The sequence below is a fragment of the Ipomoea triloba genome, chromosome 6 (genome assembly GCF_003576645.1).
Source record: "Ipomoea triloba cultivar NCNSP0323 chromosome 6, ASM357664v1".
In the NCBI taxonomy this organism is placed as follows: Eukaryota; Viridiplantae; Streptophyta; class Magnoliopsida; order Solanales; family Convolvulaceae; genus Ipomoea; species Ipomoea triloba.
The window spans coordinates 13,923,425-13,936,212 of NC_044921.1; the positions used below are offsets into that span (position 1 = coordinate 13,923,425).

A 12,788-nucleotide genomic window follows, 5' to 3' on the forward strand; every position below is an offset into this window, starting at 1 on the left:
CGCGCCAGGTAGGGGTCGAACCTACGACTTTCTGCTTAGGAAACAGACGCTCTATCCACTGAGCTACAGGCGCTACTTGTTGAAATTGTGCACGTTTTGTGTACTTGTATCTTATATATTTCTTATACGAATGTTCCCCCGAGTACCGCAAATATTATGAACCCTGGCAATGGGGCTGGAGTGGGGAATAGGGTCTCCATTCCCATTCCCCGTCCTGCGTAGATTTTTCGGATACAAGGATTGCCCGTCAGGACTTTTTGTTCCATATAATATTATTTTTTTATGTAAATTTTTATTTAGTTTTTAGAGTAAAGTAGCTTGATGTCTTCAATTTGTTAGATACCTTCAAAATTGTTAAGTGGAAGTTTACTGAACATATTCCTTCGGGCAATCATATTTCTATGGATCAATTTCAACATATAGTATTTTTTATTATCTAGTGCATTGTTCTATTTGATGTTGTTATTTACATAATGTCTCGAGAGCATTTTAAATTAGAGCTAAATATTATTTTCTCTCCTTGTTGAATGTTTTCAAGAATTTGAAGTTCAAAGGAAAAAAGAAATTTGTCAAATATCTAGATTTTAATGTGATAATTAGTTTTAATGAGTTCGATGTAGGTGTTGAGTGTTGACAACCGAAAAGTATCAAGGGATTAGTGATATATCACTAAGGAAAACAAAAATAGAGAACAGTAATGTGATATATCACCTAGCGATGAAGGAATTGTGGCCTGTTGGGGAGTCGGATGTTAGCAGTTGAGACACAATGACAAGTCGATTGCATGTAGTCGATGACGGTGACAAAGAAATAACGAAGAAGACTTAAATACAGAGTCTGTAGAGAAATAGCATAACTCCCTTTCTAAGGTCTTTTGACAATTTTTCCTTTCTACTTTATAATTCAATTTACTTTTTATTTTATATGATATATATATATACATATATATAACATTTAGGGAATCGAGGTAACCAACAGGATTAGGGTTCACTGGTTCAGGGCAGGGGATGAGATCCCCGTCCCCCGCAGGGATGGGAAAGCTTTGCCCATCCTTGCCCCCATTCCCCGAAAAAAATTTCTCATTCCGTCAAGATGAGGATCAATTTTTCCCTTCAGGATTGAGTTGAATTACCATTCCTATTATGAACTGATATAATGAATCGAGAGTGGGTTAAGAGTGACTACACCCAACACAACCATATACTTTCTCTCCCACACTATTAGCTCAATCATTCATATTCCAATATGCCTACTAATCACCTTGCAGTCAAATGGCAACAACTCAACTCTTTCAGGTTTGTTTAGTGTTGGTATGTACAAGAACAACCCACCTGAATGGCAGACATACCCACAAATGGGCTTACACATTCACATTCACATTCACATACAGTCAAATTTATCTACTGCAAGACTCCAGCATGGAGACAAGTTTCACAATCAACACAGTTAGAATATCAGGAGTTTGTCAATACAACAGGCTGCTACATTAAAGCTTTATGGTATACATTTCAGTTGTGTGATTTCCACACACAAACAAGCCTGCTATTCATATAATATAATATAATAGTATGCTATATGTATTATCAGCCCGTGGCAATATACTATCTGCAAGTTAATTGTGTGCAAGAAGCATAAGAAACTACAAACAGAACTTTGCTAAGCAGGTCCGGTAACTGAATGGTTCTTCCAGAACTTATCTAAATTATTCCCTTGTAGAGGTGGTAAAGAATACATGCTTTTGGTCGAGCTTACGCTTCTGATCTGCTCTAGCACTTGCAACGCTGAATTCGCCAGTGCCATGTATGTATTTCCCATGATATCAATTTCACTGAGTTCTTGAGGAACTCTGAGAGGCTGCTGCCTCTCTTCACTTTTGGTCATGGTGGTCTTAAGGTTATTGCGCAGCAAAATCTCGCAATCCTTCACTAGTTGTTTCAAAACATCGGTGTTGAAGAATGGTTCTTCTAGCACAGTCTGGATGAAAGGCAAGCGAAGGAGAGCACCGCTACGCTTGTCATATTTTTTCAAAATCTTAACTATTCCTGCACAAATCAATTCGACACATATAACAATCAATCAAAATACGAAACATAGCTGTCATGCTGCTTATAATCAAAGGCAAGGAAGCTATGTACAAGCCCAACTTGAGATTCCCAGCAAATTATTCTGTGGACCCACATCCACCTTGCAAAGTGGACCTGGGTCCAAAATACACAATTTATATACTGAATGTTCACAACTAAATGTTCACAATTTCAATTGTAAACATTCAGTATGTAAATTGTGACGGGTCCATGGTATAACTATTGGAGATTCCCAACCTATAAAGCCTAACCAGAAATAGTTGAAGATGTTAAGCAATTTAAGGACCAAGACAAGCACGCAGATTCAAGTGTACATTGGGTAGGGGTATCATAATCTACACTTCTTAGAGCAACCACATTTGTGGTTTTTTGATGGGTTTTTGCAGAGAAAAGCCATATAGACATATTACCAATATTGAACTTTATCGAGTTAGCAAGAGACGATAGGCAAGTACCTAAGTAGTTAAGAGCACTGTAATTTTCCAACAGCACCATCTGCCCATGAAGATCTACTATCTCGCTTCCAATATTCATCAACTTCACATATGAACCATTAGCCTTTTTTACTCTGCCTTTCAGTAGCTGCACTCAACCAGACGAAAAACATTACTACTACCTCACACCAAGCAAAACAAAAAATAAGTGAAAAAAAGAGACAAAACATAAAATGTAGATTAACATTGAATTGAAAACGCAGTTGAATTAACCGAGGTCCTTCAAATTTCAAGTGTTATTTCAGTCTCAGATGGCTTTAGGCACAATATACTGTACCTTGTGGTCTAGTTTTACCTCTCCCCTTATACTTCAACCCTAACAACAACACAGCCAAGTACAAAGCATGATGCTTAAAGGCTTAAAGCATTCTAGAAGTTCCCAAATTTAATAAAAACCAGGATTAACCATATGATGTAGTTTTCAAAAAAAACCATATGATGTAGTTTTCTTTAATTAAATCATCACAAGATGCAGTCAATAAATAAAAGGAAAATCAAGGAAAAAGATCAGTTTAAGGCCAAAATAAATGAATGATTGAAACCCAATAAAGATGCCTTCAAATTGATGGCTCTGCTTCTTCAATTAATTTGAAACTGATGATTATATAAAACACAAGGGCTAGCAGGTGTCTAAAAACGTGCTTCTCATAATCTCATTTCTTATTTAAAATAGCATTAATTAAAATTGAGAAGAATTTTTTTTTTTAATGCTGCCATTCTGATGTTTTTTTGTTTTTTTTTTTGGTGTAGCCTAGGGTTTCCACCATCGAACACTAATCCCCTCACTGGATTGTAGGGACCTCTATTGGAGGATTTAAGGTTGCTCCATATCCTAAGCCAAGGATAAAGCCCTTGACCTTTGATTAAGAATTGATGAAACCCTTCCACTCAACCACCCCCAGGTTGCCTATAGTTTTTAGTGTGCTCATCTCTTATGAATATTTTAGTTCTCTGTAATTTCCTAACAGATTATCCAAGTACTTTGGGTAAAACCGACCAAAATTAACCACATGATGTAATATTGTTTGATAAATTCATAAAAAAAAGGCAGTCACTACACAGAGATGAAATGAAAAGTCAAGGAAAAAGATCAGTTCAATTCCCAAATAAACAATCGAATAACAGATACCTCCAAATTGATGACATACTCTTCTTCTTGATCCATAAAGAAGGAATTGAGCTTGTGAATCTCCTTCCGCAAGAGGGTCTCAAAATCCGTAACCTCCTTAGCCACCTCCGGCTGATCACCGCCGTCCTCCAATCTCGGCCGCTTGGAGGGCCTGCAGCTACTCTCGCCCTCCTTGGGGTTGGGGAAAATCAATTTGAGCTGCTTCTTCAGATCCTTGTACGACAAGAACATCTCTTCCCATTCTGGAAGCACCTTCGCTATGTGGGCAATCATAGCACTCAAACTCTTCCAGTACTTCATTTTCTCTCTCTCTTTCACTATGGAATATGTGTGTGGATCAAGAATGCAGAGGAAGGAGAATGGGAGTGGAGAGAAGGGTTGTGTAATAAGGGCGAAAATGCGTGAGGCATTTGGAGAGGAATATTCGGCAAGAGGGGAAATGAAGGAATATCCAGAGAGAATATGTGGGAAGATGAGGAATATCCAGGCAAATGTGTGATATGCTCTTCGTTTCGATCAGTACGGTCATATAAGTTTACCCAGTAAATGCTCCAAATTTACTTTGCTCCCCCTACCCAATGCCGGAGTAATATTATATATCTCAAGTAACTGTACATTTCATTATACGTCACTATAATAATATATATGTTTTGGTTCAACCAACATACTGCAGCGCCGGCCATCAACATATCGAACCAAATATATATATATATATATATATATATATAGGGTTGCACTCTCGTGCGAACTACCGCCCAAATAGAAAATGAGAACGCCCCACAGCCGTTCACGTGTCCAGATCAACGAATCAGATGTAATTTTAAAAAAAAAAATGATGAGGTGGCATTTTCGTAAATAACTGAAACTTTGGTGCACCTAGTTTCACTTACGAGTGCACCTAGTTTCACTTACAAGTGCACATATTTTCACTTACAAGTGCACATATTTTCACTTACAAGTGCAAGTAATTTACCTTGTTAATATTCATGCACATATTTTCGCAAATATTTTCACTTACAAATGCAAGTAATTTACCTTGTTAATATTCATACATTTGGTGCAACCTAGGTGCACCTAATTATAACATTAGTTGCACCTAGTTATAACATTAGGTGCACCTAGTTATAACATTAGGTGCACTTAGTATTGACGCTCAGTGTACAATTCACTTGCACCTGTAATACATTTTACTTGCAACTGCAATACATTTTACTTGCACTTGTGCATGTAATTTACTTTGTTAACATTTATGCACATGGGTGCACCTTAGGTGCACTTAGTATTGATGCTCATTGTACAATTTACTTGCACTTGTAATACATTTTACTTGCATGTGTGCACCTATATTCCACTTGCAAGTGCAAGTAATTTGCCTTGTTAACATTTATGCACCTGGGTGCGTCTAGGTGTATCTAATTATAACATTACGTGCACTTAGTTATAACGTTAGGTGCAACTATATTCCAGACATGTGGCGCGCTGCGATTCGTCCGCAGTTCTATCCTGAGCGGCCAGTACGCACCTGAACGCGATCCTATACATATATATATATATATATATATATATATATATATATATATATATATATATATATATTTCACATCTTACGGGCTAATTTAATCACGTAGGAAATTCAAGCTTAATAGTATAGTGCCTACTAATTCATTCCCTAGGACAATCGGGACCGAACACATACTTTAAAAATCCTTACGGTTCGTGACCGGTAGCTTGTTGGAATGAGTGAGGGGTTACAGTCTACCCTCCTAAAGAATAGTTTCGTCCTCGAAACTTCCTTCTTATCATCTAAGGTTCAAGATAGACCACCACTTAATTCCTATCCCCAAAATTAAAATTTAGGCTCTAATACTTTCTTATTTCCAACATCTCATAGCCTAAGCTGCCAAAGGTTAGAGCGTACCAAACTCTATTTCCAAGACCTTATAACCTTAAGCTCTGATACCACCTTGTAAGACCCCGATTTTCACATCTTACGGGCTAATTTAATCACGTAGGAAGTTCAAGCTTAATAGTATAGTGCCTACTAATTCATTCCCTAGGACAATCGGGACCGAACACATACTTTAAAAATCCTTACGGTTCGTGACCGGTACGTAGGTTCGCAACTTCTTGGAATGAGTGAGGGGTTATATATATATATATATATATATATATATATAATCTCAGCTCAAAGCGGTCTCGCTTTAACGTACGAACACACCAATAATATATAAAAAAAATGTACCAATAGTGTTAGAAAAATGTACAATAATGAAATGTATAAAAACGTGTATTTCAAACTAGTGATATTATGTTTTTTTTTTTACAAAAAGCACATTTGCCCAAGTTATACAAATCATAAATACTAATATATAAAATCTCCAAAGTTTCAGCACCGGATGCACACATCTACAACTTAGCTATTAATTCAACAATTATTTGGTCGAATTCAAGCAAGGATAATATCACAAAATATAATTGATCCAAACCATCTTTTCAATTGCACTATATAATATTTGATGTTTTAATTTATATAATTATATATCAATTCAAATATTCTAAATATAATAGCAAATACATTATGTGCATCGCACGTGTGAAAATACTAGTTACTAATATGTCATAATTTTTTTCCAACTTTTCAACCTTGTCCTAATAATCCCAAATAGACGCTTGGGATTAATTCACACTTTTTTTACTAGTAGACAACTAGTATGCCACCCGTGCGACGCAGTATTCAATAATTATATTATTTATAAAATTTATATAATGCAAAATAAATAAATAAATTATAAAAATATTATATGATATTGTAACAACCTCTTATTATAATAAAGTGTGTATGACACGTTGTATCAAACTTTGATTTATAATAAATTAGTTTTGGGATTAAATAAAAAAAAATCACATGCCCATCACTTATCAAGCTTCCAAAATATCATGGTGAAACAAAGAGAGCTTTACCAATATATATATATATATATCACACAAAAATTGAACCCAATTTGTGAGTATTTATAGGCAATGACACCTAAAAGCTGAAATGCAAAGTCACTTTGGTTGACACGAATTTTGAATTTGAAAATTTTAAGGAAAAAGGATCAAATATACCCTTTAACTTTTGATGAAAAAATAATTAGCCTCTCAAACATTAAAAAGGTTCAATTACACACTTGAACTCTTTAAAGTTGTGCAATTATACCTAATTTACAGGTATCAACAGGTTACTGGTAAAAAATTAAAAGAAATATATATAAATTTTATTTGTTTTTATTTGTTTTTGGCCGACCAACGATCGTTGCACCTCCGTCCAATCTGGAAGGATTCTGAACTTTCCTACCTCCAGCCTCCTTCCGATTTGGAAGGAAACGGATGCTGCCTCCTTCCAGTCTGGCTGGAGAGAAGCGATCATTGCCTCCTTCCAGATCGGAAGGAGGTGACGTTGCCTCCTCTTTCCAGATCGGAAGGTGGCGACGAACGCCCGTCGCCGGTCGGCCAATAATAAATATAAATATAAATATAAATATAAATAAATAATATATATTTATTTAATTAATTCTTTTACTTGATAACATGTTGATTACTTGTAAAATAAGTTTAATTGCACCATTTTAAAGAGTTCAAGGGTCTATTGCACAATTTTAAAGAGTGCAAGTGTGTAATTGAATCTTTTTAATGTTTGAGGGCCTAATTGCTTTTTCATCAAAAGTTAAATGGTGTATTTGACTCTTTTCTCAAATTTTAATTAAATGTAGTCAATATAATATACAATATATTTGGCTGCCTAAAGGTATTGAATATGCATATACTAAATATTGCACTAAATATAATATTAGTAAATACATGCTATATTTGTTGCTTTAGGTTCCCAAAAGTAATATATTTCTTTGGTAAATGCAGCTCATGCGTGTTGCTTCTCACAAATAATAATAATAATAATAATTTACATTCTCAAATATATATTAGTTTAAATAGCATTGATATTTTAATCATGCTAGGTTTTAATGACAAATTATATCGTGAACCAATGTCACATTGCATTGTTGGCTCTGGTTCAGAACGACATCATTTTATATTAAATGTCAATTAGCGCATCAAATTTAATAACATTACATATCTTCTAATATATTCGAGGTGCAAAAGATTTTGACATTTATGCAAAAAACTAAGACATGACTTTGATGAGCTACTTTAGTTATGGTTATTTTGTTTGATTTCCATGATGCCAAGTTCCAAACTAATTATGCAAGTATGTATTATCCCCATTGTCCTATATGAGGACAATATATAAAGTTTGTGTCACACAAATGATAAATTCATACATTCTGGAAATTTGACAAAACATATAGCGTCAAGATTCAACTCATGTGAGCTAAGAAGAATCACAAGGTTATTATATAAAATGTCCATTTGAGTGACGATCTAGGAAATTTGTTCACCAAATCACTTTCTACACATTTTTTGAAAGAAGTGTTCATTACATTAGAATTTATGCCAAGGACCTTGTGGTCCAGTGGCATCAAATCCTTCCCTTTATACGGGAGGTGGTGGGTTTGAGCTTCAGTAGAGTCAATACTGACTCTTGTGCTTCAATAGGTTGAGAAAGTAACATTAGAATTCTATAGTAACATTCCCTTGAACCAATCTTGAAGACCAATATTTGTATTCTTTTTGGTTTGGTTGAGTCTTGATACAATTTTATTAATTAAAAGTTTTTTAATGAGGTTGATAATGTAACACATGAATGCACATACATCATGTCACTAGTACAAAGCAAACCAAAAATATAGGACGATTTGCGTCCGAAGTTGTAACTCCGGACGCGTAAAGTGACGCGGTGGTATTTTTGTAATTAAATTGTCCACTTTTTAATTATTTTTTTTTAAATGGACCAGCTGCGTCCGAAGTTTGTACTTCGGACGCAGTTGGTGTAACGCATTACACGTAGCTGCGTCCGAAGTTCCTACTAATATATATATACATCATGTCACTAGTACAAAGCAAACCAAAAATATAAGACGATTTGCGTCCGAAGTTGTAACTTCGGACGCGTAAAGTGACGCGGTGGTATTTTTGTAATTAAATTGTCCACTTTTTAATTTTCTTTTTATTTTAAATGGACCAACTGCGTCCGAAGTTTGTACTTCGGACGCAGTTGGTGTAACACATTACACGTAGCTGCGTCCGAAGTTCCCACTAATATATATATATATATATATATATATATATATATATATATATATATATATATATATATAATATATATATATATATATATGGAAAATTGTAATTTATGCCCCTCCATAATATGCCAATTATCAATGTCACCCCTGAATTGTTAGTGATTTTAATATTGACTATGTTTGGTTATAGGCGGATTCGCCGTTTTCAGCGTTTTGACCAAAGGTCAAAACGCTGAAAACATGTTTCGTTAATGGCGGTTTGGAGAAGCGGATCTGCTCCAAACCGCCAAGATGCAACACGCTGCAATTAGCAGCGTGTTGCATTGGCGTTTTCGGGAGTTCTCCAAAACTCCCCAAAACGCCCTCCACATTTTATTATAAAAAAAATTAAAATAAGGGGCAGGCTCCAATTAAGGAGCCTGCCTCCGTTAAACCATGGAGCCTATAGGAGCCTCAAGGCTCCATTCCCCACTTATCCAATTCCCTTTCCTTTTTATTTTTATTTTTTAATTTAAGAACATTATTATTATTATTAAATTATGGAATAAGGTTCAAATTGGCAACTGAACGTAACTTGAAAGTGCAATTAGGCCACTAAATCAAAAAAAAAAGTTCAATTAGGCCACTGAACATTCCTAATGTATTTAATTTCACCTTATAGCAGGTTACAATGCATGTCATCAGGTTACTTGCTTATGTGGACTATGAGTTGACATTTTAACATAATTTTTAATAATAAACTATTAAAATAAAAATTAAAATAATTTAAAAAATTGAAAAAATAATATAAAAAAAACACCTGCGGCCACCCCCTACCCCTTTTAATAGTACCCTTGCCACCTTGATAGGAAACCTGTGGATGAATCTGTAGACACAGAAAATTTGAAGTCGACAAATGGGCTGATTCATATGTTATGGGCTTCATTTTGATGTAATTGGGCTAGTTATTGATTTATTTGGATGAATTAAATTGTCCAATTAAGTTGGCCCAATGGCCCAAATTGAATATAATTGATGGCTAGTGGACTGGTCCATGTCTGGCCCGGCAAGAGATATTTATATATTTGAATTAATTATTTAATTTAAGTATGTGATAAATATTCATATATTTAAATTAATTATTTAATTTGAATATGTGATAAGATTATGAATTTGGATGCAATGATGGTTAGATACATTCTAGATAAATATTCATATTATCCTAAATAATATAAGGATAATATTGAAGAGTTTGAAACTCATCGAAAGTCTCTCATATTCCCCCCTATAAATAGAGCACTTCATTCATTCCAAAAATCACACACTTGAGGAATTGAAGAACCTGAAGAAGCTCTGAATTGAAGAAATCAAGCCAAGCTAAAGTTGATTGAAGACCGAATATTCAAGTGTCCAAGCTAAGTTAAAGCAAACTGAAGATCAAGCCATTTGAGTCCGGAAGCCCTTCAACGAAGATCAAGCAACAAAGCCCTTCTTTGAAGAACAAAGCCGCATTCCGGAGGCCCTTCAGTTAAAGGTTCAAGTCAAGTCAACTAAGTGAAGAATCAGAGAATTTTCTTGATAGAGGTCTTGTACCCGCGCACTTTGAAATTCAAATATACACTTTCCATATTTTCTTGTTCACAGAATCAAATTTAATTTATTTATTATTATTACTATTATTATATTATTATTATTATTATTATTATTATTATTATTTACGGAAACTCAAGTTTTTTACAAAACAATTTTTGCTTTATTATGGTGTTTTTTTTTAATTATTTTAACTTTTTATTTTAATAGTTTATTGTTAGAAATTATTTTAAAATGTCAATTCACCGTCCACGTAAGCAAGTAACCTGATGAAATGGATGGTAACCTGCTATCAGGTGAAATTGCATACATTTAGAGTGTTCAGTGGCCTAACCGCACTTTTTTTTGGTTCAATGGCCTAATTGCACTTTGAGGTAACGTTTCAGTGGCCAATTTGGACCTTATTCCTTAAATTATTATTATATATATGTATACCCTTTTGGTCATTTTACATGTTAACCGCTAATCTAAATAGCTAAGTTTACCAAACATATTTTTACAAACCGCTAATACATTCCGCTGGTCAAATCCACTAATACAATCCGCTATTTGAAAACCACTAACACAACCCGCTATCGCTGACCGCTAACCGCTAATAACCAAACAAGCCCATTGTCCTTCAATTTTTAAAAATGGTACATATATTGTCCCTCCCGTGGTATAAATATTGCCCCTCCTGTCGATACAGGAGGGGCAATATATGTACCATTTTGAAAATTGAGGGGCAACATTTACACCACTAATAATTCAGGGGTGACATTGATAATTGATATAATATGGAAGGGCAAAAATTACAATTTTCCCTATATATATATATATATATATATATATATATATATATATATATATATATATATATATATATATATTATTAACTATCATTATTATTTTTAATTCACCTTATGAGAGTATATTATAGGACATTTTGGTCATCAACAAATATGAAAGGACAAAGAGCTAACAATTCGGTAAATTGGAGGCGAATTGAGGTATATATCAAAATTAGTGTATTAATATATATTTTATAAGGTTATTAGTAATGTTTTATTGTTTAGCTTTCTAATATATATACATAAAAATTTATAATTTGTAGTGTTCGAAACAACCCGGTAGTGTAGACTGTGGATATTATGTCTTGCGATATATGTTTGAGATATGCCCTCTATACTATGAGTTTGAAGATTTAGAACCGGTAAGTAAAATTTAATAAAACTAAAGAATTTTAAATTATATTTTATTAATGTTAAAACTAATAATTTGATAATTTTTTAATTTTTGTAGGCATTTGCGGGGTCAAAGCCCTACACGAAGAATCAAATTGATGAAATTCGTGAAATTTGGACGAAATACTTTAGTGAAGAATGCTTATGATGTTTTGTGTCGGTAAAAACTTTGAAGTATTGTGGATGGTTTACTTTGCTTGAGTAATTGATGTGTTTGGGTGAAATTTGGGCGAAATTGATGTGTTTACTTTGCTTGAGTAAAGTATTTTGAAAACTTTGAAGTATTGGATGGTTTTGAATGGATTGTTTTGAGAACTTAGCTAGATTTGAAGTGTTGGCAACTTAGCTTTGAATTGTTGAGAAATATCTATATTTGAAGTGTTGTTTATTGTTGAAGTTTTGAAAACTTTGAAGTAGCTAGTGTTGGATAGTTGAATAGATTATTGTTTTGAGAACTTAGCTAGCTTTGAGATTTGTGAAATTGTTTATGTTTTGAGATTTGTGAAGTTGGTGTGGTTTGATATGTATGTGTTAAGAATGCTACAGAAAATTATCTGGGGTGCATAGAAAATAAATTATATATATATATATAAATTAGCTGCATTCAGAACTGGGCAGTTCTGGACGCAACTGCTTAATTAAAAAAAATATATAAAAGACCAGCTGCGTCCAGAATTGGGCAGTTTCGGACGCAGTACTCCGAACGCAGATAGTCCATAACTCCGGACGTAAATGCCCTTTTCTGTACTAGTGTGTACCCTTTTCATCAACTAATTTTTTGTTAATTAAATTTTTATAATGAGGGTTTTAAGGATGTATGAGTATGATATAGTAATGTCCAAGGGAGGAGTGTTGTAAATAAATAAATAGAACATTACTAGATGAATTATATTATGATAATATCTCTTCACCCTTTATACACTTATAGTTATATTTAAACTTTGTATATCATGTATATATTAGACTGAATGATAAAATAATATATGATTGATGGTTCGGTTTTACTTAGTTTCTCTCTTCACTTTATTCTTTTTTTTTGGTGCGCTTCACTTTATTCTATATTGCTATGTGTTGGTCTCGATTGGGTGGGAAAAGTCTAGAGGGGGGGA

General features: G+C 33.9%; 1 protein-coding gene and 1 non-coding gene across 2 annotated transcripts; both read right to left on the bottom strand.

Annotated features, from left to right (window-relative positions):
• TRNAR-CCU lies at positions 1-73 on the bottom strand. Its single transcript has one exon. It is a non-coding gene; the product is annotated as a tRNA-Arg (tRNA).
• A 1,322-nt stretch (positions 74-1,395) lies between these two features.
• On the bottom strand, positions 1,396-4,192 carry LOC116021634 (SPX domain-containing protein 1-like). The gene is made up of 3 exons (XM_031262088.1): positions 3,708-4,192; positions 2,540-2,666; positions 1,396-2,042 (listed from the first exon to the last, which is right to left on the bottom strand). Exons 1-3 carry the CDS (start codon positions 4,005-4,007, stop codon positions 1,657-1,659), a joined length of 813 nt encoding a protein of 270 aa, XP_031117948.1. The 5' UTR covers positions 4,008-4,192; the 3' UTR covers positions 1,396-1,656.
• Between the last annotated feature and the right edge of the window lie 8,596 nt (positions 4,193-12,788).